Here is a 25,580-nt window from a genome sequence, read left to right as displayed (position 1 = left end):
TGTTTTTATTTGTAGATAATGGTAAATGTTGAAATTGATTTCAACAATTACATCACTAGCTTTGTACATTTTAACAGGACAGGGATTATCTTGTGGATACTGATTAGAAGACGTTTATCAGTGACTCTAACATGTCTTACCATCTCTTCCTCCCTCCGCCCATCGTCCTTTCTCCAACTCTCCTTCCTTCCCTCAGCCTGATATGTATCCAGGGAACTGCTGGGCGTTTAAAGGTTCTCATGGTTACCTGGTCATCCGGTTGTCCCTGAGGATCCTCCCCACAGCCTTCTGTCTGGAGCACATCCCCAAGGCCCTGTCCCCTACCGGCAACATCACCAGCGCCCCGCGCAACTTCACTGTCTATGTAAGACTCACACACACACACGTACGGACAATATCAGCAACTACACTGTCTATGTAAGACACACACATACTGGCAAAATCAGCAACTACACTGTCTATGTAAGACACACACATACTGGCAAAATCAGCAACTACACTGTCTACGTAAGACACATACCTACCTACTGGCAATATCAGCAACGACATGGAGTGCCTTCTGTTGGTCATGTGCGATCTATGGTCTCAGCCTCAATCTCCTGCCAGACATCACTGACTGGTTTCTGTGTGTTTTCAGGGTCTGGATGATGAGTATCAGGAGGAGGGGAAGCTGTTGGGTCAGTACACCTACCAGGAGGACGGAGACTCAATGCAGAACTTCCCTGTCATGGTAAACACAAGAAATGACATCAATTTATACACACTCATGTGCATACACCAACAAACACACAAAAAAAACCTCTCACCATCCTGCATACTATATACAACCACTGACCTCTGACCTCTCTCTGGCTCTTTTTTACTTTGTCAAAAATCTTTTTTTTAAAATCTGATACTGATTCAATACTTATCGCTCCTTACTATGTCTCTACTATGTCTCTTCCTTCCATCCAGGAGAAGAACGAAAGGGCCTTCCAGATCATCGAGGTGCGGGTGCTGACCAACTGGGGTCACCCCGAGTACACCTGCCTCTACCGCTTCAGAGTCCACGGAGAACCACGCATCCAGTGAGGGAGGATGGCGGCCATTTGAACTGGCAGTCAGCGGAGAAATGCATATCATCCTATCTGTATATAGTACTGGACATATTTTTCTAAATGGAGGGGGCTGGGAAAACCGAGACTTATATATACAAGTGACTTCAGAAGTGTGGGGATGGGTGTTTGATTGATGCTAGAATGTGTCCAAGGGGGGTTTTGTTTTACTCAGTACTGAAATGGTAAAAGAATGAACTGTAATGAAACGTCAGGGAATGTGAAACAGAAGAGAAGAGTGAAGGTGGAAGAAGCTCGGTCCCAGTCCCTCCACCTTAAACCTGCTCTTGCACTGAATTAGCCCTCCAGGTCAAAACCCTTTGGTTTTTGGAGGAGCGTTTTCCTCTGCCGCGCTCACACAACCACAGGAGTCTGACCTCCAGATGGAAACGGACTACACACATCTTTTTTTATTTCCTTACACATCCTGTCTGATTTGGTTGGTGTTTTAATCAGGTTTTATTTTGAATTGGGTGTTTCTTTGGAGACCCCTTGTGGATTCTGATGGAATTTCAGGATCAAAGCCACAGAACTGGATCAAAGCCACAGACGTTTATAAATGACGTTTATATAGGCCTCACACACACTGGGCCTACATGACACTGTATAGGCCTCTCTTCTCTTGATACAAAGCTACTTCTCTCTGCTGCTGTTGGTTGGTCAGTCTGCAGGGCCAGCTAACGTGGTCAGTGGACACTCGCAAGACACAGACTGGACTGCTACCGTTCTTTGGACTCAACAACACTACCGTTCGCCATGATTTTATGCATCCACACAGCCATCAAAACTAAGCTCTATCTCCTCTAGAAAATGTTACACACATGGACAGACTTAGAATGAGTTGATACATGTGTATCTCAAGTTAAGATTTGGTCCTAAAGCTCTGTGGAGTCCAGACTGGAGTGTTAATGAGAGTGAGACTGACAGCCAATGGTTTGGCTTCTTCTAGTGCAGCGAGCCAATGGTTTGGCTGCTCCTTGCACAGTCATTATAACGTCCTCTACTAGAGCTTCTACTCCGGAAAAGGGGATCCTTGGGATGCCCCAACTCTGACATCACCCCATTGAAGTTGAGGTTAGGTTAGGGTTTAGGGTAGGATCATCCCAAGGATCCCGGATAGTGCATAATCCCTTCTACTCCCTGCAGGAATGTAATCTGTATATTTCATTGTTAATAGTTGGTCCTTTTTTAAGAATTTGATTTTATCAGTGTTGCTTTTGAAAATAGGGTGCACCTTGTCAATATTTCTATTATTTGTATTACCCATTGTAAGCGTAATTATGTTTGACTCTTACAATTTTTAGTTGAGAATAATGACAAATGATGCCTGTAAATGAAATGTGTGTTGCACAAGTCCTCACAATTTGTGGAAGCAACTAGATGTGGAAGCAACTAGATGGGGTAGCTATAAATTTGTTTTGTGTGGACCAGAAAGTCTAAATGTACAAAAAATGATTTCATGATCCTATTTATTTTTAAGATAATTAGTTACTGCAAGATAGGACTGCAATGTATTTTTATCAAAAAGCTTTTCAGTGCATTTTGGAAACATCTTGGGACAGTACAGATTTTGTTTTTCATTTGTTTTTGTCGCTGCTGTCATCCTGAGGTAGCTAAACCGCATTTAGAATATATTCCTAAAGAATTACATTTTTAGAGCTTTTGATGCATGCGATATTTTACCTAATAAAGACTATTGGTTTTTTATTTAAAAGCTGCTTTAGTTGTGGTCACATCTGGGTGGATAGTAGTGGTGGCTGCATTATTTGGGGTCACATCTGGGGGGATTGTGGTTTTGGAATGGCAGCAGGGAGAGGATGAGCGCAAATGTACCATTAGATTACAGGTGTCAAACTCATCCCATGGAGGGCTGACTGTCTGCAGGTTTTTGCTCCTCCCTTGTACTTGATTGATGAGTTAAGCTTACTAATTACTAAAGAACTCCCCTCACTTGGTTGTCTAGGGCTTAATTGAAAGGAATAAACAAAAACCTGCAGACAGTAGGCCCTCCATGGAATGAGTTTGACACCCCTGCATTAGATGGTGAATGCTCTTAGAATAAGAGATCACTATAGGGCAGGGGTACTTAACTCACCCTACGAGGTCCAGAGCCTGCTGTTTTTCTGTTCTACCTTATTAATTGCACACACCTGGTGACCCAGGTCTAAATCAGTCCCGATGGGAAAAGAAAATGCAGAGGAACTGGCTTTGAGGTCCAGAGCTGAGTTTGAGGGCTTTTCTTCTGATCACAATTGTAATACACCACATGAATCATAATTCAAACTGCCTTTGATATAACCAAGTTAGTATAAACTTCATTGGTCAAAATACAGAGTAGTAGACCATATGTAGGAATGAAGGAGCTTTAATAATCAATCCGATTCAATCTGTTTAGTGTTGGTTTAGAATCGGGCTGCCTACCGGGCATGAGCCAGGTGCCCGGCTATGTCCGACGGCAAAGTCGGCTCAAAACAAAAGTAATATAACTAAGCACGTGAACTGATGAGTAGGATTTTGTTATCACACGCTTTCACAAAATCTATTGTTTTTGATAAAAATGCTTTATCTGCCTTCTCAATGAAAACTAGTTAAATTCAAACATGTATTTTATGGAAAATATATGTTGCCGTGCTGCCTTGTTGACAACATGACTGAGCGGCTCAGATTACTGTTTGATTTGAGAGGGCGCGCCTCCCTCCCCGCTTTCGCCAGATGATGATACAACCCGAGCCAACGTAATAAACATTTGGTTCCGTCTGTCTGAGTCAGCTGTAGCTGGTCCCCTCCAGTGGCTGACGTGGGATATTTTCTTTTAGGAACAGCCCCTGCTTGTTTGCCATTGGTTTCTTTTAAAGACTTGTTGTGCCATTATACGTATTTTCTAATGGTGTTTAAAACTCGTTTTTTTTGGGCTAAGAGAAATGTGTTCTTCATCAAAAATATTATTCGTATTTATTTTAAAACCGGAAGTACGAAGATACGTTTTTCCTTGACAACCAGCGATGCGTTCTTAGCGACTGCCTCAGAATGGCAAAAATGATTGGTGCTAAGAAATCATTGTGGCAACAAGTCTGTGAAGGTAAGGTATGCTTCGCTTGAGAGTTAATTGTAAATGCCGTTATGCATGTTGTCGACTAAAATAGGCACACATATTTCGTTTTCATTGTTGTGTGCAACCAGAATATGAGTCGGAGCAGCCCAGTCCACCCAGCGCTGCTTGGACAGACAGTGGTTCAGTGAGCACTCATGTCTCCCAGTACAGCGCCAGCAAGCACTCTCCTGTCTTCTATGGTCTCATGGCAGCTAAGGTAAGGCGGCCAACAATAATTGCACTTCAGTAAATACAATTCATTTGTAAAAAGAAAACGATATGTTTGTCTACATGGTGCTGTATGGCTTTCTAGGTTGTTGTGGATGATGATCCTGTGAAGCATGTTGACCCTCTTCTGAGCCACCCTGCCCTTGCTGGATACTCTGCCTTGGACAAACCTCCATCCTTCTGTCACAGACAGCCTCTGACCACACACCTTGCAACCACTCCCCAGCTCCATCAACGTGAGTTTCAAACTACTTAAAACTGTAGCTGCTTTGTATGTGCTAAACATACTATTGCCTCTGCCAAGAGGTCTTGAAGTTTATGGCACAGGAAGTAGGCTAGTGTCCTGTAGCCTCAGTGTTTCTGGTGCAAGACCCGATACTGCTTTCTACCCTCAATCGCTACACATAATGTATGCTTTTATCAGGAACAATACTTTCCTGTTTAATTAGATCTCTAAGCACAGTAGAGGATAACAATGTTTCAAGTCTGTCTCGATTTTACTCCCCAGTAATAGTACTATAACAGTGTTTTAGGCTACATTTTACTCCCCAGTAATAGTACTATAACAGTGTTTTAGGCTACATTTTACTCCCCAGTAATAGTACTATAACAGTGTTTTAGGCTACATTTTACTCCCCAGTAATAGTACTATAACAGTGTTTTAGGCTACATTTTACTCCCCAGTAATAGTACCATAACAGTGTTTTAGGCTACATTTTACTCCCCAGTAATAGTACCATAACAGTGTTTTAGGCTACATTTTACTCCCCAGTAATAGTACCATACCATGTTTTAGGCTACATTTTACTCCCCAGTAATAGTACCATAACAGTGTTTTAGGCTACATTTTACTCCCCAGTAATAGTACCATAACAGTGTTTTAGGCTACATTTTACTCCCCAGTAATAGTACCATAACAGTGTTTTAGGCTACATTTTACTCCCCAATAATAGTACCATAACAGTGTTTTAGGCTACATTTGGAGTGAAATGTTCCCTTACATGGCAGAAAGGCCACTCTTACCCCACTTGTGATGATCCATTCCCATGTCTGCCCCAGGCCCAATCACCCAGTTCCTGGAGGGGTCCGTGTTCCCAGTGCTACTGCCTGGACTGGAGGCTATGCTGAGAGAGGCCCAGAGACAACACTGCCTGGAGGTACTGGCACTAGGCCTATATCACACAATAACACTAACATGATATAATGGCAATTTACTAGATATCAATGTGGCCCTGCAGAACACTACAGACCACCAAACTACAATACACTACAGTATTTTAATAGTTTGCTTCCCCTGACTACTACATAAACAACTTTGAATTATAGAGTGACATGATGTATGATCACCTCTTCTGAAATATTGTCTCTAACATGTGATGAATCCCGACACCCAAAACTAGTACTAGGACTCATTTAATCCGACTTCAAGCACTGATTATACTATGATAATGATGATTATACTGTATCCTACTTCTGTAGAGCTCTGCAGATTATTACACTACAGTAACACTGTGATCCTTTTACCTGTTTAAGAGGAAAATAACAGCATTCAATGCTTGTGACTTCCTAACTGAGTGGCTGTACAAGTAAGACTGCCTGCATGCCCCCTTTGCTCTTCCATTCTCAGTTGATTTAGTAAAAATCTTTGACAATGTCTCTGAACTTTCTGCCACCTCTTTATCTTCTGAGTGCTAAGCCATTGCTTTTACCATTTGAAAAAGGTCTGTCTCTAAAAATGGATTGGTGTTACGCAACTAAGACTGTAGTTTGTCTTTGTGTGAAACTAAGCTTAATATTCTGTCTGCTACGGTCTGTTCCAAAGCCTTTTCTTCTCTCTCACTGCAGTCGGAACCCCACCCGGCAGGGACAGGCCCCTGTGGACTTCCATGAGATCCCATTTGTCAAGGACTGGCTCAGAATACAGTGAGTTGCAGGAGACTTAATAAAGTGTATACGCAAACATAACACAGAGCAAGAAAGTCATCTCAGAAATCACACTATGTATGCATGTACACACACACACACACACACACACACACACACACACACACACACACACACACACACACACACACACAGTGACACAAACTTGCACCTTAGGCTGATGCTGCCCTTATGAACAGAGGTGACTCACACGCTGCCCTCTCCTCTCTCCATCCCCTCCTCTCTTCTCCCTCCCTCTCCCAGTCCCAGGCCTCCCATCCCTCTCTCCCTACTGCTGTCAGACCAGCAGGCTGCTGTTCTCATCCAGTCCTTCTGGCGGGGCTATACCGTGAGTGTTGTTGACAGTAAATTAAAGGTCACTGTTATTTTAGTTGAGAAATAGTCTTGTACCATTTTAAAGGGTGTCAATGCACGGTGTGTAAAGGGTTAAATGCTCCACTGTCCCCTATTTTGCTGTGTGTTTGTTAGCGTGTAAGCGTGCATGCAGAGACTTGTCTGATTAGAAGTGTGTCTATGGGTGGGTGTGTGCATGCATGTGTGTGTATTATTGTGTTCAGGCGTTTGCATTTTCAGGAGCTGGCCAGTGACCCCATATGAAACAAATATATTGTGTAATCCCATTATTGTCTGGCTACAGCGTGATTATGTCATCAGTGATGCACTGCCTAATTCCTTCCTGTGTGGGTGTTCTTGAGTGCTCTGTTCTGGATAAATATAGACACTAATTGCTGTAAGTCGCTCTGGTTAAGAGTGTCTCATAAATTACAAAAAATGTAAACTCACACACACCCATAGACACACTTCTAATCAGACAAGTCTCTGTCTCGTCTATCTACTAGACACTGTTGTTGTCTGTTTATGATGTAACCACAAATAACCCCTTTTTTACACACAAACACCAAAACAGCTCTTTTTATTCTCATCCCTGCGACTCTGTGATAGCGTAGAAAAATCCAGCCCAAGATCTCCTCATTGTCAGTGTAAATGATTAAGGATGGACGATGACAGCTGTGGTTAAGATCTGTCATGTCCAAACAGGCTCTGCTCGAGTGGGCTTGAAGAAGCATGCAGTGTGTGTCCGCATGTCCCTGTGTTCTGTTCTGCCAGTGTGGCCAGAGGTAGGCAATATTTCTTGTGTTATCTCGCACTGTAATGTGTTGTAATTCCTCTCCTCAACAGGAGGTGGCGGTAGTGAGCTTGTCCTCTCTCATTGACTCCCTGTGTTTATCCTGCTCTTACTGAGGTGAGGTTCAATAGGGCGAGGGATAGCACAGCAGACTCTCCCCGCTAGAAGTTTAGGGATGGAGTGGAGAGAGATGGCTTGGAAGGCTCTGCTAAAAGGCTTTTTCAGGGGTGATTAGAGAGGGAGTGAAGGAGAGGAACACTGTTAGTGCTGTTTTAGGAGCTTGGACCAGCCCAGAACTGGGTCTGAGGGGCTGGCTGTTTGATGTTTGTGGATAATGGGGATCTGGGACTAAGTCTTAACTAGGGCATAGTGGTTAGCCCTCCCAACTCACATACGGTGCCTTCGGAAAGTATTCAGACCCCTTGACTTTTTACACCTTTTGTTACATAACAGCCTTTTTCTAAAATCTACACACAATACCCCATAATGACAAAGCGAAAAACAGGTTTTTAGTAAACATAAATACCTTATTTACATAAGTATTCAGACTCTTTGCTATGAGACTCAAAATTGAGATCAGGTGCATCCTGTTTCCATTGATCATCCTTGAGATGTTTCTACAACTTGATTGGAGTCCACTTGTAGTAAATTAAATTGATTGGACATGATTTGGAAAGGCACACACCTGTCTATATAAGGTCCCACAGTTGACAGTGCATGTCAGAGCAAAAACCAAGCCATAAAGTCGAAGGAATTGTCCATAGAGCGCCGAGACAGGATTGTGTCGAGGCTGCATTGAAGGTCCCCAAGAACACAGTGGCCTCCATCATTCTTAAATGTAAGAAGTTTGAAACCCCCTAGACTCTTCTTAGAGCTGGCCGCCCGGCCAAACTGAGCAATCGGGGGAGAAGGGCCTTGGTCAGGGAGGTGACCAATAACTTGATGGTCACTGACAGAGCTCTAGAGTTCCTCTGTGGAGATGGGAGAACCTTCCAGAAGGACAACCATCTCTGCAGGACTCCACCAATCAGGCCTTTATGGTAGAGTGGTCAGATGGAAGCCACTCCTCAGTAAAAGGCACATGACAGCCTGCTTGAAGTTTGTCAAAAGGTACCTAAAGACTCAGACCATGAGAAACAAGATTCTCTGGTCTGATGAAACCAAGATTGAACTATTTGGCCTTAATACCAAGCGTCACGTCTGACGGAAACCTTGCACTATCCCTATGGTGAAGCATGGTGGTGGCAGCATCATGGTGTGGGGATGTTTTTCAGCTGCAGGGACTGGGAGACTAGTCAGGATTGAGGCAAAGATGAATGGAGCAAAGTACAGAGAGATCCTTGATGAAAACCTGTGCTCAGGACCTCAGACTGGGGCGAATGTTCACCTTCCAACATGACAACGACCCTAAGCACACCGCCAAGATGACGCAGGAGTGGCTTCGGGACAAGTCTCTGAATGTCCTTGAGTGGCCCAGCCAGAGGCCGGACTTGAACCCAATCGAACATCTCTGGAGAGACCTGAAAATATCTGTGTGAGCTTGAGAGGATCTGACAAGAGCTGACAGAGCTTGAGAGGATCTGCAGAGAAGAATGGGAGAAACTCCCCAAGTACAGGTGTGCCAAGCTTGCAGCGTCATAACCAAGAAGACTCAAGGCTGTATTCACTGCCAAAGGTGCTTCAACAAAGTATTGAGTAAAGGGTCGGAAATTTCAGTTTTTTATTTGTAATAAATTAACAAAAAATTCTAAACTTGTTTTTGCTTTGTCGTTAAGGGGTATTAAGTGTAGATTTATGAGGGAAAAGGCTGTCACGTAACAATGTGGAAAAAGTCAAGGGGTCTGAATACTGTCTGAATGCACTGTATACCCCTGGTGGCAGGGGGACTGAGCCCACTCTCGGCCACTTCAGTGTCTGAGACATTCTGCTTTATGATACCCCCCTCTACACTTTCCCACTGTTCTTTCAATGAAATATATATATAAAATAGGGATTTGGCTGGAGGCTGTGCTGGTGCTGAGGTATTGGACTGTCTCAAAGGCTGAGGAGGTAGGCCTGTAGGACTGTCATGATAGGCCTGAAGCTGGTGCTGAAGAGGCATTGGGCTGTGTCCTGAGTGGTTTGTTACCTGGGGCTCAAAGCAGCCACAGCCAGCAGAGACAGCAGCAGCATGTACAAACACAGTCAACTGTGAACTGAGAGAGCTGCCTGTGTGATGCTCTGCACAGTGCTATCATGCGTCAGAGGAGTGTGTGGTGTGTGTGTGTGTGTGTGGTGTGTGTGTGTGTGTGTGTGTGGGGGGGGGGGGGGGGGGCTCAGCGGGGTGGAAACAGTGTATGTGAAGCTTTTCAGTAGACGTCAATACTATTTTCCTCTCGTTCTCACCTCTAGCCCTTTATCCATCATACTCATCCTAATCCTTCCTCTCTCATTCAGTCCCTCTTATACCATACTCTCCTGTTCCTCCCCCCTTCCTCTTACTATCTCTCTCTTCCTCTCTCATTCAGTCCCCCTTACACCATACTCTCCTGTTCCTCCCTCTTCCTCTGACTATCTCTCTCTTCCTCTCTCATTCAGTCCCCCTTACACCATACTCTCCTGTTCCTCCCTCTTCCTCTATCTCTCTCTTCCTCTCTCATTCAATCCCCCTTACACCATACTCTCCTGTTCCTCCCCCCTTCCTCTTACTATCTCTCTCTTCCTCTCTCATTCAGTCCCCCTTACACCATACTCTCCTGTTCCTCCCTCTTCCTCTGACTATCTCTCTCTTCCTTTCTCTTTCAATCCCCCTTACAACATACTCTCCTGTTCCTCCCCTCCTTCCTCCGTCTATATCTCTCTTTCTCTGCCTCATCCCTCTCTCTTACTATCTCTCTCTTTCTCTCTCACTCACTTGGCTGAGTTATGTAACCTGCCTGACGCAGCGTTGACTGCAGAGGAGGGGTGTGTGGGTGCGTGTGTACGTGCATTTGTGTGTACCCCTCCCTCAATCACCTCTTTCATTGACAATATGTGTAGTTGTTACCAAGGATGAACGGTCGGCTTCAGAAACACACGTTGATGCCACACAGCAGCCAGTATATCACACAGCAGCCAGTATATCACACAGCAGCCAGTATATCGTATATCACACAGCAGCCAGTATATCACATAGCAGCCAGTATATCACAGAGCACCTGGTCAGACAATGTTCTTGCTCTCTGAGCAGCACAGGGAGATGCTAGGCTGAACACTAGAAAGAGAGATGCTATGACACAACATGTTATGTAATATACTTAGCTAACACACCGTAGCCATAGCCCAGCTAGCCATAATCATCCATCCTTTAACTCCTGCTAGGCACAGTGCAGTACAGTACTGGAGGTACACTTCAAAGTGTAAACTCCTCTTTTCACAGTCTCCAAATCCAGAACAAATTCAAGAAAGTATACAGTATTATATAGAGCCATTATTGCATGGAAATCCGTTCCATCTCATGTTCCTCAGATGAACAGCAAACCTGGTTTCAAAAAACAGATAAAGCAACATCTCACGGCACAACGCCTCTCCCCTATTTGACATAGATAGTTTGTGTGTATGTTATTGACATGTAGGCTACGTGTGCCTTTAAAATGTTTTGCTGTAGTTCTGTCCTTGAGCTGTATTATGTCATGTTTCATGTTCTGTGTGGACCCCAGGAAGAATAGTTGCTGCATTCGCAACAGCTAATGGGGATGTTCATGAGGCACCAAACAGAAGAAAAGGGACTGAAACAGGGAAGGACTACCTGCACTCACCCAATAAGAAAAGCTTGTTTTTCAACTTCCGTTTCAAAACGTTTTGCTATGGTTTGCCCTAATGAATATGAACCTGCTCTAACCATCCGGAAGCCTTAGCCAGCAGATGCACTACATAAGCCCACAACAAAGATCAGTGGAGGCTGCTGAGGGGAGGACAGCTCATAATAATGTCTGGAATGGAGTCAATGGAATGGTATCAACCATATGGAAGCCATGTCCTCCCTTCAGCAGCCTCCACTGACAGAGATGTACTACATAAGCCCACCACAGAAATATACACTACATAAGACCACCACAGAGATATACTACATAAGCCCACCACAGAGATATACTATGTAAACCCACCACAGAGATATACTACATAAGCCCACCACAGAGATATACTACATAAGCCCACCACAGCGATATACTACATAAGCCCACCACAGCGATATACTACATATACCCTCCACAGAGATATACTATGTAAACCCACCACAGAGATATACTACATAAACCCACCACAGAGATATACTACATAAGCTCACCACAGATATATACTACATAAACCCACCACAGAGATATACTACATATACCCACCACAGAGATGTACTACATAAACCCACCACAGAGATGTACTACATAAACCCACACAGAGATGTACTACATAAACCCATCACAGATATGTACTACATAAACCCACACAGAGATGTACTACATATACCCACCACAGAGATGTACTACATAAACCAACCACAGAGATGTACTACATAAACCCACACAGAGATGTACTACATAAACCCACACAGAGATGTACTACATAAGCTCACCACAGATATATACTACATAAACCCACCACAGAGATATACTACATATACCCACCACAGAGATGTACTACATAAACCAACCACAGAGATGTACTACATAAACCCACACAGAGATGTACTACATAAACCCATCACAGATATGTACTACATAAGCCCACCACAGATGTATACTACATAAGCCCACCACAGATATATACTACATAAGCCCACTACAGATATATACTACATAAGCCCACTACAGATATATACTACATAAGCCCACTACAGAGATATACTACATATACCCACCACAGAGATATACTACATAAACCAACCACAGAGATATACTACATAAACCCACACAGAGATGTACTACATAAACCCATCACAGATATGTACTACATAAGCCCACCACAGATGTATACTACATAAGCCCACCACAGATATATACTACATAAGCCCACTACAGATATATACTACATAAACCCACTACAGAGATATACTACATATACCCACCACAGAGATATACTACATAAACCAACCACAGAGATGTACTACATAAACCCACACATAGATGTACTACATAAACCCATCACAGATATATACTACATAAGCCCACCACAGATATATACTACATAAGCTCACCACAGATATATACTACATAAACCCACCACAGAGATATACTACATATACCCACCACAGAGATGTACTACATAAACCCACCACAGAGATGTACTACATAAACCCACACAGAGATGTACTACATAAACCCATCACAGATATGTACTACATAAACCCACACAGAGATGTACTACATATACCCACCACAGAGATGTACTACATAAACCAACCACAGAGATGTACTACATAAACCCACACAGAGATGTACTACATAAACCCACACAGAGATGTACTACATAAGCTCACCACAGATATATACTACATAAACCCACCACAGAGATATACTACATATACCCACCACAGAGATGTACTACATAAACCAACCACAGAGATGTACTACATAAACCCACACAGAGATGTACTACATAAACCCATCACAGATATGTACTACATAAGCCCACCACAGATATATACTACATAAGCCCACTACAGATATATACTACATAAGCCCACTACAGATATATACTACATAAGCCCACTACAGAGATATACTACATATACCCACCACAGAGATATACTACATATACCCACCACAGAGATATACTACATAAACCAACCACAGAGATATACTACATAAACCCACACAGAGATGTACTACATAAACCCACCACAGATGTATACTACATAAGCCCACCACAGATGTATACTACATAAGCCCACCACAGATATATACTACATAAGCCCACTACAGATATATACTACATAAACCCACTACAGAGATATACTACATATACCCACCACAGAGATATACTACATAAACCAACCACAGAGATGTACTACATAAACCCACACAGAGATGTACTACATAAACCCATCACAGATATATACTACATAAGCCCACCACAGATATATACTACATAAGCCCACCACAGAGATATACTTCATAAACCCACCACAGAGATGTACTACATAAACCCACCACAGAGATATATTACATATACCCACCACAGAGATATACTACATAAACCCATCACAGAGATATACTACATAAACCCATCACAGAGATATACTACATAAACCCACCACAGAGATATACTACATAAACCCACCACAGAGATATATTACATAAACCCACCACAGAGATATACTACATAAGCCCACCACAGAGATATACTACATAAGCCCACCACAGAGATATACTACATAAGTCCATCCACAGAGATGTGTACATAAACCCACCACAGACCACTCAAGGCATTGCAATGCTGAGTTAAACAGTCAATGGGGTCAATAGTGTGGCCATGTAGAGAAAGAGAGGGCTTTTATGGTCATAGATAGGCATAGATAGACGCCTCTTGGGTTCTGCTCTGTTTAGCCTACCCCACTCTCAGAGATTTACAGGCACGGACTCAGTACCTAGCCCAGTCCAGCCCAGGACATCTCATAGCCCAGCACAGCAGAGCTTAGCCCTAGCCTACCCCATTCCAGTCCATAGTCAGTCTAGCCTATAGCCTAGCCTACCACAGTCCAGTCCACAGTCAGTCTAGCCTATAGCCTAGCCTAGTAGCTTAGCTTTTTCTATCCTATAGCCTAACCTACCCCAGTCCATAGCCAGTCTAGCCTATACATTTACATTTTACATTTAAGTCATTTAGCAGACGCTCTTATCCAGAGCGACTTACAAATTGGTGCATTCACCTTATGATATCCAGTGGAACAACCACTTTACAATAGTGCATCTAAATCTTTTAAGGGAGGGGGGGGGGGGGGTTAGAAGGATTACTTTATCCTATCCTAGGTATTCCTTAAAGAGGTGGGGTTTCAGGTGTCTCCGGAAGGTGGTGATTGACTCCGCTGTCCTGGCGTCGTGAGGGAGCTTGTTCCACCATTGGGGTGCCAGAGCAGCGAACAGTTTTGACTGGGCTGAGCGGGAACTGTGCTTCCTCAGAGGTAGGGAGGCGAGCAGGCCAGAGGTGGATGAACGCAGTGCCCTTGTTTGGGTGTAGGGCCTGATCAGAGCCTGAAGGTACGGAGGTGCCGTTCCCCTCACAGCTCCGTAGGCAAGCACCATGGTCTTGTAGCGGATGCGAGCTTCAACTGGAAGCCAGTGGAGAGAGCGGAGGAGCGGGGTGACGTGAGAGAACTTGGGAAGGTTGAACACCAGACGGGCTGCGGCGTTCTGGATGAGTTGTAGGGGTTTAATGGCACAGGCAGGGAGCCCAGCCAACAGCGAGTTGCAGTAATCCAGACGGGAGATGACAAGTGCCTGGATTAGGACCTGCGCTGCTTCCTGTGTGAGGCAGGGTCGTACTCTGCGAATGTTGTAGAGCATGAACCTACAGGATCGGGTCACCGCCTTGATGTTAGTGGAGAACGACAGGGTGTTGTCCAGGGTCACGCCAAGGTTCTTAGCACTCTGGGAGGAGGACACAATGGAGTTGTCAACTGTGATGGCGAGATCATGGAACGGGCAGTCCTTCCCCGGGAGGAAGAGCAGCTCCGTCTTGCCGAGGTTCAGCTTGAGGTGGTGATCCATCATCCACACTGATATGTCTGCCAGACATGCAGAGATGCGATTCGCCACCTGGTTATCAGAAGGGGGAAAGGAGAATATTAATTGTGTGTCGTCTGCATAGCAATGATAGGAGAGACCATGTGAGGATATGACAGAGCCAAGTGACTTGGTGTATAGCGAGAATAGGAGAGGGCCTAGAACAGAGCCCTGGGGGACACCAGTGGTGAGAGCACGTGGTGCGGAGACAGATTCTCGCCACGCCACCTGGTAGGAGCGACCTGTCAGGTAGGACGCAATCCAAGCGTGGGCCGCGCCGGAGATGCCCAACTCGGAGAGGGTGGAGAGGAGGATCTGATGGTTCACAGTATCAAAGGCAGCAGATAGGTCTAGAAGGATGAGAGCAGAGGAGAGAGAGTTAGCTTTAGCAGTGCGGAGAGCCTCCGTGACACAGAGAAGAGCAGTCTCAGTTGAATGACCAGTCTTGAAACCTGACTGATTTGGATCAAGAAGGTCATTCTGAGAGAGATAGCAGGAGAGCTGGCCAAGGACGGCACGTTCAAGAGTTTTGGAGAGAAAAGAAAGAAGGGATACTGGTCTGTAGTTGTTGACTTCGGAGGGATCGAGTAGGTTTTTTTAGAAGGGGTGCAACTCTCGCTCTCTTGAAGATGGAAGGGACGTAGCCAGCAGTCAAGGATGAGTTGATGAGCGAGGTGAGGTAAGGGAGAAGGTCTCTGGAAATGGTCTGGAGAAGAGAGGAGGGGATAGGGTCAAGCGGGCAGGTAGGGCAGTGTGAGCAGGACCAGCGGTGTCGTTTGACTTAGCAAACGAGGATCAGATGTCGTCGACCTTCTTTTCAAAATGGTTGACGAAGTCATCCGCAGAGAGGGAGGAGGGGGGGGGGAGGGGGAGGAGGATTCAGGAGGGAGGAGAAGGTGGCAAAGAGCTTCCTAGGGTTAGAGGCAGATGCTTGGAATTTAGAGTGGTAGAAAGTGGCTTTAGCAGCAGAGACAGAAGAGGAAAATGTAGAGAGGAGGGAGTGAAAGGATGCCAGGTCCGCAGGGAGGCGAGTTTTCCTCCATTTCCGCTCGGCTGCCCGGAGCCCTGTTCTGTGAGCTCGCAATGAGTCGTCGAGCCACGGAGCAGGAGGGGAGGACCGAGCCGGCCTGGAGGATAGGGGACATAGAGAGTCAAAGGATGCAGAAAGGGAGGAGAGGAGGGTTGAGGAGGCAGAATCAGGAGATAGGTTGGAGAAGATTTGAGCAGAGGGAAGAGATGATAGGATGGAAGAGGAGAGAGTAGCGGGAGAGAGAGAGCGAAGGTTGGGACGGCGCAATACCATCCGAGTAGGGGCAGAGTGAGAAGTGTTGGATGAGAGCGAGAGGGAAAAGGATACAAGGTAGTGGTCGGAGACTTGGAGGGGAGTTGCAATGAGATTAGTGGAAGAACAGCATCTAGTAAAGATGAGGTCAAGCGTATTGCCTGCCTTGTGAGTAGGGGGGGGGAAGGTGAGAGGGTGAGGTCAAAAGAGGAGAGGAGTGGAAAGAAGGAGGCAGAGAGGAATGAGTCAAAGGTAGACGTGGGGAGGTTAAAGTCACCCAGAACTGTGAGAGGTGAGCCATCCTCAGGAAAGGAACTTATCAAGGCGTCAAGCTCATTGATGAACTCTCCAAGGGAACCTGGAGGGCGATAAATGATAAGGATGTTAAGCTTGAAAGGGCTGGTAACTGTGACAGCATGGAATTCAAAGGAGGCGATAGACAGATGGGTCAGGGGAGAAAGAGAGAATGTCCACTTGGGAGAGATGAGGATCCCAGTGCCACCACCCCGCTGACCAGAAGCTCTCGGGGTGTGCGAGAACACGTGGGCAGACGAGGAGAGAGCAGTAGGAGTAGCAGTGTTATCTGTGGTAATCCATGTTTCCGTCAGCGCCAAGAAGTCGAGGGACTGGAGGGTAGCATAGGCTGAGATTAACTCTGCCTTGTTGGCCGCAGACCGGCAGTTCCAGAGGCTGCCGGAGACCTGGAACTCCACGTGGGTCGTGCGCGCTGGGACCACCAGGTTAGAGTGGCAGCGGCCTAGCCTACCCCAGTCCATAGTCAGTCAAGCCTATAGCCTAGCCTAGTAGTTTAGCTTTGTCTAGCCTATAGCCTAGCCTACCCCAACCCAGTCCATAGTCAGTCTAGGCTATAGCCTAGCCTACCCTACCCCAGTCCATAGTCAGTCTAGCCTATAGCCTAGCCTAGTAGTTTAGCTTTGTCTAGCCTATAGCCTAGCCTACCCCAACCTAGTCCATAGTCAGTCTAGGCTATAGCCTAGCCTACCCCAGTCCATAGTCAGTCTAGCCTATAGCCTAGCCTAGTAGTTTAGCTTTGTCTAGCCTAAAGCCTAGCCTACCCCAACCCAGTCCATAGTCAGTCTAGGCTATAGCCTAGCCTACCCCAGTCCATAGTCAGTCTAGCCTATAGCCTAGCCTAGTAGTTTAGCTTTGTCTAGCCTAAAGCCTAGCCTACCCCAACCCAGTCCATTGCCAGTCTAGCCTATAGCCTAGCCTACCCCGGCCCAGTCCCCAGTCCATAGTCATCTACCTCTCTCTGTACTTAGACTGTGAGTAGCTAGGTACTGCTGTGCCCTATACTTACTTTGCCAGGGCTCTACAGTGCGACCATTTTACTTGCATATGCGCCTAAATATTTTGCTGTGCGACCTGGAATGTTTATTTAGGAGCACCAATGTGCCTGGAAAAACACCACCCAGATGATAATTGTTGTAATGATTACTTCACTGTGCAGCAGCACCTGAGTGCCATGGAGAACACACTGAGCGCAGATTCATGACAAAGAAAACGGCTTGTTACCTCTAATATGTTTTTGTATGATCCTAACATTTTTTACTTGGCGCACACATGCTCCTTGTAAAAAAGGTCAGCATAGAGCCCTGTGTATGACTGTGGGGTGTAGGCTTGGGTGACCCCCAGTATTATCCCTGCATGCCCTGGAATGGCCTGGTGGTGGTGATAAATTCACAGAACTGTGGGAACATAGAAATAAAATCTGTAGAACAGACATCCACATTCAAGTCAAGACTCCACACCTGTTCTAGCAAATAAATGTCTATGTGAGGCAAGGCTGTTGGAGAGAGATTTTGCCCATAGAGAACTAGGTCTGTGATTCCAGATGAGTGATTGGAGGGATGTTAGTTGACTTGCATTAGACCAGTGAGCTAGTGAAAAGCTAATGGTAGACAAGCCTATATGAGGGGCAGACAATAAGAACATAAGGGCTGAGTTAGCCTAATAACCACAATGGACACTTTTCTAATCTGTGTCTACCCATCCCTCCCTTTAAATGGCAATCCAGAGGGAGTGATAGTGTCTGCTTGCAGTACACCCTATAGGCTTATAGTACACACTACATAGGGAATAGGGTGCTGTTTGAGACACAGCCAGTGATGCAGTGAGGAACCACAAGGCACTTAGATGAACCCTGTGTGGCTCACAGGAAGTGCAGTACCCTGGGGCAGAGCGTGGTTCTTCCTCCTCTCCATCCACCCCTACATTCCTCCATGGCCCGGCTCTGCTGTAGATTAATCAAATAAAATCACATTTTATTTGTCACATGCACCAAATACAACAGGCTATGTACATGGGGTACTTGTACCGAGTCAATGTGGGGGGGGGGGGGGGGGGGGGGGTACAGGTTAGTCGAGGTAATATGTACATGTAGGTAGGGGTAGGGGTAGACCTTACCGTGAAATGCTTACTTACAAGCCCTTAACCAACAATGCAGTTCAAGAAATAGGGTTCAGAAAATATTTGTTAAATAAACGAAAGTAAAAAATGTAATAAAAAGTACCACAATAAGATGACATAACAATAACGAGGCTATGTACAGGGTGTACTTGTACCGAGTCAATGTGGGGGGGGGTACAGTTTAGTCGAGGTAATATGTACATGTAGGTAGGGGTAAAGTAACTATGCATAGATAACTGACTATGCATAGCAGCAGTGTAAATACTTATGTAACTAGTCCGGGTGGCCATTTGATGAATTGTTCAGCAGTCTTATGGCTTGGGGGTAGAAGCTGATCAGGAGCCTTTTGGACCTAGACTTGGCGCTCTGGTACCACTTGCCATGCGGTAGCAGAGGAAACAGTCTATGACTTGGGTGACTGGAGTCTTTGACAATTATTTGGGCTTTCTTCTGACACTGCCTATTATATAGGTCCTGGCTGGCCGGAAGCTTGGCCCCAGTGATGCATTGGGCCGTACGCACTACCCTCTGTAGCGGCTTACGGTTGGATGCCGAGCAGTTGTCATACCAGACAGTGATGCAACCGGTCAGGACACTTTCGATGGTGCAGCTGTATTAACAATCTGGGGACCCATGCTAAATCTTTTCAGTCTCCTGAGGGGGAAAAGGCATTGTCGTGCCCTCTTCACGACTGTCTTGGTGTGTTTGGACCATGATAGTTTGCTGGTGATGTGGACACCAAGGGACTTGAAACTCTCAACCCGTTGATGTTAATGGGGGCCTGTTCGTCCCGCCTTTTCCTATAGTCCACGATCAGATCCTTTGTCTTGCTCACGTTGAGGGAGAGGTTGTTGTCCTGGCACCACACTGCCAGGTCTCTGACCTCCTCCCTATAGGCTGTCTCATCATTGTCAGTGATCAGGCCTACTACTGTCGTCGTCAGAAAACTTAATGATGGTGTTGGAGTCGTGCTTGGCCACATATTCGTGGGTCAACAGGGAGTACAGGAGGGGACTAAGCACGCAACCCTGAGGGGCCCCAGTGTTGAGGATCAGCGTGGCAGATGTGTTGTTACCTACCCTTAACACATGGAGGCGGCCCGTCAGGAAGTCCAGGATCCAGTTGCAGAGGGAGGTGTTTAGTCCCAGGGTCCTTAGCTTAGTGATGAGCTTTGTGGGCATTATGACCAGCCTTTCAAAGCATTTCATGACTACTGACGTGTGTGCTACGGGGCGGTAGTCATTTAGGCAGGTTACCTTGGCATTCTTGGGCACAGGGACTATGGTGGTCTGCTTGAAACATGTTGGTAGTACAGACTGGGTCAGGGAGAGGTTGAACATGTCAGTGAAGACACTTGCCAGTTGGTCTGCGCATGCTGTGAGTACACGCCCTGGTAATCTGTCTGCCCCGCGGCCTTGTGAATGTCGACCTGTTTAAAGGTCGGCTACGGAAAGCATGATCACACAGTCATCCAGAACAGCTGGTGCTCTCATGCATGCTTCAGTGTTCAGGATGAAGTAAAGTCTCTGATCTCACTCTAACCCCCTTTCCTCTCCACTTTATTCTTCTCCTCTCTTCTCCTCCCTTTTCTCCCACAGACTTGGACAAGAGCTCTGTCTCAGCTAGACCACCTGACAGAGAGAATGACACTTGGAAGGCGTGTGTGTGTGTGCGCATCTTTGTATTTGTGTGTGTGTGTGTGTGTGTGTGTGTGTGTGTGTGTGTGTGTGTGTGTGTGTGTGTCTGTGTCTGTGTCTGTGTGTGTGTGTGTGTGTGTGTGTGTGTGTGTGTGTGCGCGCACGTGTGTGAACAGGTTTTATGGGGAAGACTTGGAGCGAGGATGCCAGTGGGGATTAAGTTGGATGGGGTCTCACTGTGCTTTTGGTGCTTATGCTGTGTGTGTGTGTGCGCTGTCTCGCTCATTTATATAATCACGTTTGAAATGCCCATCCTTCACACATACCCAGGGTAGAGACAACTCACGTGTTCAACTAAAATACACACAGACACACACATACATCCTGACGTGCACACAAAAGTACACAATACACACATACTCAAAAGATTATTAGGAAAGGCGCACTAATGGTTTGACACACAAAAACACTCATCCGTATGTAATGAAACAGACACGTGTACAGACAGACATGATGCAGTGCTAAACTGAATCCATGATGCACTTCAGCCATAACAAACCTCACCCTGGTTAACTAGCTATCTGCATTGATTTACACAGACACTCCCATCACCCATCCCCTTTCTTCCTCAAGTGCCATACCGACACACACACACGAATACGCACACATGCGCACGCACGTACACAAACAAGACAGACTGCCCCCCTTCTGACCCTCACCCCTCATTTCCATCTCTATGGTATCTCCCGTCAGCAGAGGGGGTTGTGCTGCGTTCTGACACCCACTGAATAAACCATGGCTCCCCCTCCCCTACCCCCCTCCACCCCAATGCCATGGTACAGCCTTACGTAACAGGCCCACTTTCACAGCCACACACTCCCATTTAGACTGCAGCTAGCTACGGCTAACCACTAACTAAGGCTATACTGGGGAGAGAGATGGAGGAGGGGAGAGACCGGGGGAGGGGAGGCTGAGGAACAGGAGTGAGATGAAGGAATGGGAGCAAGGGGTGGGAGGGTGAGAGGAGGCAAAGAAGTAGAAAGAGGGGAGGGTAGAGAGAGTGAAAGGAGGGATGATGGGAGAAGGGGAGAGATGTAAAAGGGACACACTGGGGAGAGGGAGATAGAAATGGGAGCAAGGGGGAAGGGTGAAATGCGGGAGGGAGAGGCAAGAAGTGAGGTGGAGAAGAGAGAGGAGAGAGAGGAGGAGAGGAAGGAGAATGGTATAAAAGAAAAGGACAGATGGGAACAAGGAGAGGAGGTAAGAGAGTGGCAAACAGGAGTGTGTGTGGGATAGAAAGAAGACATGAAGAAAAAGAGACAGACAGACAGACAGACAGACAGACAGACAGACAGACAGACAGACAGACAGACAGACAGACAGACAGACAGACAGACAGACAGTAGGAGGGGTGAGAGGAGAATGGAGAGCAGGAGGAAACGGGTGAAGAGGGACTCTGAGACATAAAGATCTAGTCAGAGTGTAGGAAAGAGGGGGGCTGGGAGAGAGGAGGATTCAGGGACATGTTCTATTCAGCTACCCTGCAGCAGCTATTTGGAACCTCCATTGAAAGCTTTGAGGCCACACAGAAGCACAGGGAAAGACCTCGGAAAGGCTCCAGGAAAAACATGCTCTCTCAGTATTCTGGATTTAGTCCCACCATCCACATTATCATCTGCATTATTATCCACATGATCATCAACATACAATAGCTGAAAGACCTGGCACTGGCACTGCCTTCAGTTTACTGCCAAACACATTGTTTTATCAACACAGGAATCCGCATGAAAGTTTGTACTGCTAAACTACCCATCCTATTGCCTGCAGCGTACAGTACACACACACACACACACACACACACACACACACACACACACACACACACACACACACACACACACTGCTGTATGGTATTCTGGAGGTTGGAATCTATATTCAGGTGTGCCAGCCCAGTGTGTTTCTCCTCCAGCTGCTTCAGATTAAAACAGATTCTACCAGAGAGGATCTGGACCATCTAGAAGATACTGCCTTTTTTAGTTTGATTGACAATGTGGATTCAATCAAGGTCAAACACAAGAATAGTCATTACAACTGTTTCTGTGTGTGTGTGTGTGTGTGTGTGTGTGTGTGTGTGTGTGTGTGTGTGTGTGTGTGTGTGTGTGTGTGTGTGTGTGTGTGTGTGTGTGTGTGTGTGTGTGTGTAGGTGTGTGTGTGTGTAGGTGTGTAGGTGTGTGTGTGTGTGTGTGTAGGTGCGTGTGTGTGTGTGTAGGTGTGTGTGTGCGTGTGTGTGTGTATGTGTAGGTGCGGGCCCGTGCAGATGTGCAGGAGCTGCGCCAGTGGCAGAGGGAGCTTAGAGAGGATAAAACAGTCCAAGATTTCTGGGCTCACCAGGAGAGCCAGGGTGAGTGAACACACACACACACACACACACACACACACACACACACACACACACACACACGATAACTGACAAAATAATGGAAACAATTGAGTAAATGAGGTAGGGATGGGCACGGTTATTCAGATGTTCAAATGTCCGAATGGACAATTTTACGTCTATTTTAACAATGAAAAGGCTTTATCTAAATGTAATTGTCTATGTGACATTGCTACACACAAGGATATGCCATGACATTTGAAATACTTAATTCAATAAAAATATATTTTGAATGTAGTTTTATTGACATAAAGTACATACCATAGTAGCCTGTTATTGTGGGCCAATCAAAGTGGCACCGTCTACAGTCAGTGGCTCCATGTGTAGTAAGCAACGTGGGAGATCTCTAATCAATGCAAAATGGAATTAAAATGACAGAATTAAGTTAGTTAAATGAGAAGGAGTAGGCTACAACTACGAGCAACCATCAGGTAAGCTGTTGTTTAATCTGAATGGAGTTGCTGCTGAGGAGAGAGCGAGAGAGAGGGAAGGAGAGGAAGAGAATGAGAGCAGGAGAGGGAGGGGGAAGAAATATGGGAAGTGAAGGAGACAGAAGAGAAAATGTCTGCAGGGTTCAGGATGTCTTTGTGTGACACAGAGGGAGGGGAGGGGGACTGCACACATCTTCAGAAAGAGATGGAGGCAGGAAAGAAGGAGAGAGAATGAGGGAGATGAAAATGTCAGCGCGGGTGTGTGTGTGTGTGTGTGTGTGTGTGTGTGTGTGTGTGTGTGTGTGTGTGTGTGTGTGTGTGTGTGTGTGTGTGTGTGTGTGTGTGTGTGTGTGTGTGTGTGTGTGTGTGTGGTGCAGAGCAGCTGGGAATGTAGGTCCTATTCCAGAGAGAGAACCCTGAGCCCTGAGCCCTTAATGGCTGACTGGCTGGCATTCCTGGTAGAACAACACAGCTATGTTCTTGACAACACACACACACGTTACAAATATGCACAAACATAACCACATGCTCAATACATACAGAAGCACAGATTACAATGCACATACATGCACAGAATATCTCCGTCACATACATACATACAAACAGATATGCTTAAACATACATACACACAGGCAGATGTTTTAACAGCCCTGCACATAGCACATGTTTTAGACACACAAACACTACACTCACACACACACAGATCGGTCTTTTCCACATGACCACCACATTGAGGCACGCATTCCAAAACAACGAAGGCACACACACCACACACATCCAAATAGCTGTGGAGCAGCGAACATTCTTACACTTCCTGGTACACGACACTCCTGCTGCGTGAAGCGAGTGCTGACCTGACATTCCAGCAGGGGGCCTGGGGGGGCTGTGGGAGCACAGAAACACACCTGACCTTATGTTCTCAATAGAGATGGAGAGGGACCTCTCTATCTCTCAGCATCAGCACCTGTTGTCAATGGAAACCTCTCTCTACTCTCTACCTCTCAACAGCAGCACCTGAATACAGTATTCTCAGTGGAGAGGAACTTCTCTCTATACCTGACTACTGTGTTGTCAATGCAGACCTCTCTACCTCTTCAACATTAGCACCTGACTACTGCGTTCTCATGGAGAGCCCTCTCTCAACATCAGCACCACAGCATTGTACAGTACTTGTGTGTGAGAGACAGAGAGATGCATATAGAAAGATGGGAGGAAGGGGTAGATGGTAGAGACAGACAGAGAGAGATCTTGCTGGGCTGTTTTTGCTGAAGTTGCAGTTGTTTGTTGTTTTTGGGCGAAATGAACCGAGAGCAGAGCAGCATACAGTGCAGAGTGACGGATGACACAAACCACAGGACAGAGAGAAGAGGGGGAGTGTGAGAGAGATGGAGAAGAGAGAGAGAAAGACCTGAAAGAGAGGCAGAGGAAAAGAGAGAAATTGAGATGGGAGAGAGAGAGAGAGGAAGAGGGAGACATGAAAGGAGAAAATAAATGGCAACTGTGTGATACAGCAGCTGCTGCCAGGCTGATCTCATCTGACCCAGTACCATACCATACCCATTCACCATTACACACTTCACAGGCTGAAACACAAGCACTGGAAATGGCCTAAAAACCTCACAGGCTAAAACATTTAATGACCTCGCCATTAGGGCTGTGACGGTCATGGAATGTTGGATGAGGGTTATTGGTCAGCCAAATGGCCGTGGTCACGTTATAATCATCTGAATAGTACATTTTCTCCTCTACTCCGCTCCTGACTGCATGGGCTGCTGCTGCAGTGAGGGGGACTTGTTTGCTACAACACCTTGCTTGTTTCAGCAAGGAACAACAAAGTTTCATCACGTTGTAAAGAGTCCATGTTACCACGGAAATGCCCGACCAGTCAGCTGTTCATTCCACACACACACGTACACAAAATGGTTATGGTGGTTATGGAAATGACTTTAAAAACTTCACCGTCTGAAACATAAGCCCTAGAAATGACTTAGATTGAAACATTATCACTGGAAATTGACTTAAAGACATTCTGAAACATAAGCACTGGAAACAAGCAGGAAAAACATTCATACTGAGGCGGTCTCATCTCTTGGTCTCGACAGGGTTCTCAGACATGGCCGCCACAGGTCAGGTCAGGCCTGGAG

The 25,580-nt window shown here is 46.0% G+C and overlaps 2 protein-coding genes across 11 annotated transcripts in view; both read left to right on the top strand.

Moving 5' to 3' along the window:
- LOC106601863 (SUN domain-containing protein 1) overlaps nt 1-2,808 on the top strand; it is a 45,264-nt gene extending 42,456 nt beyond the window's left edge. For all 10 annotated transcript variants that reach the window (XM_082972840.1, XM_082972839.1, XM_082972838.1 and 7 more), the window contains 3 exons: nt 197-364; nt 638-730; nt 955-2,808. In XM_082972840.1, coding sequence (XP_082828966.1) covers nt 197-364; nt 638-730; nt 955-1,071 — 378 coding nt within the window. In that variant the 3' untranslated portion in view covers nt 1,072-2,808. The remainder of the gene's footprint in view (nt 1-196; nt 365-637; nt 731-954) is intronic.
- A 1,031-nt stretch (nt 2,809-3,839) lies between these two features.
- LOC106601864 (IQ domain-containing protein K) lies at nt 3,840-6,330 on the top strand. Its single transcript, XM_045715610.2, has 4 exons — nt 3,840-4,173; nt 4,275-4,402; nt 4,499-4,649; nt 5,473-6,330. Exons 1-4 carry the CDS (start codon nt 4,122-4,124, stop codon nt 5,610-5,612), a joined length of 471 nt encoding a protein of 156 aa, XP_045571566.2. The 5' UTR covers nt 3,840-4,121; the 3' UTR covers nt 5,613-6,330.
- Nucleotides 6,331-25,580: the final 19,250 nt, after the last annotated feature.

This window comes from Salmo salar, chromosome 03 (assembly GCF_965601325.2).
Source record: "Salmo salar chromosome 03, fSalSal1, whole genome shotgun sequence".
In the NCBI taxonomy this organism is placed as follows: Eukaryota; Metazoa; Chordata; class Actinopteri; order Salmoniformes; family Salmonidae; genus Salmo; species Salmo salar.
The sequence above is the reverse complement of the archived record's forward strand: the minus strand, read 5'-3'. Positions and strand labels throughout refer to the sequence as shown.

Bases quoted from the DNA above. Each gene is read 5' to 3' on its own strand.
- LOC106601864 (XM_045715610.2), top strand. From the start codon at position 4,122: ATGGCAAAAATGATTGGTGCTAAGAAATCATTGTGGCAACAAGTCTGT. The intron at 4,174-4,274 runs GTAAGGTATGCT...GTGTGCAACCAG, and splicing joins GTGGCAACAAGTCTGTGAAG to AATATGAGTCGGAGCAGCCC. The intron at 4,403-4,498 runs GTAAGGCGGCCA...ATGGCTTTCTAG, and splicing joins ATGGTCTCATGGCAGCTAAG to GTTGTTGTGGATGATGATCC.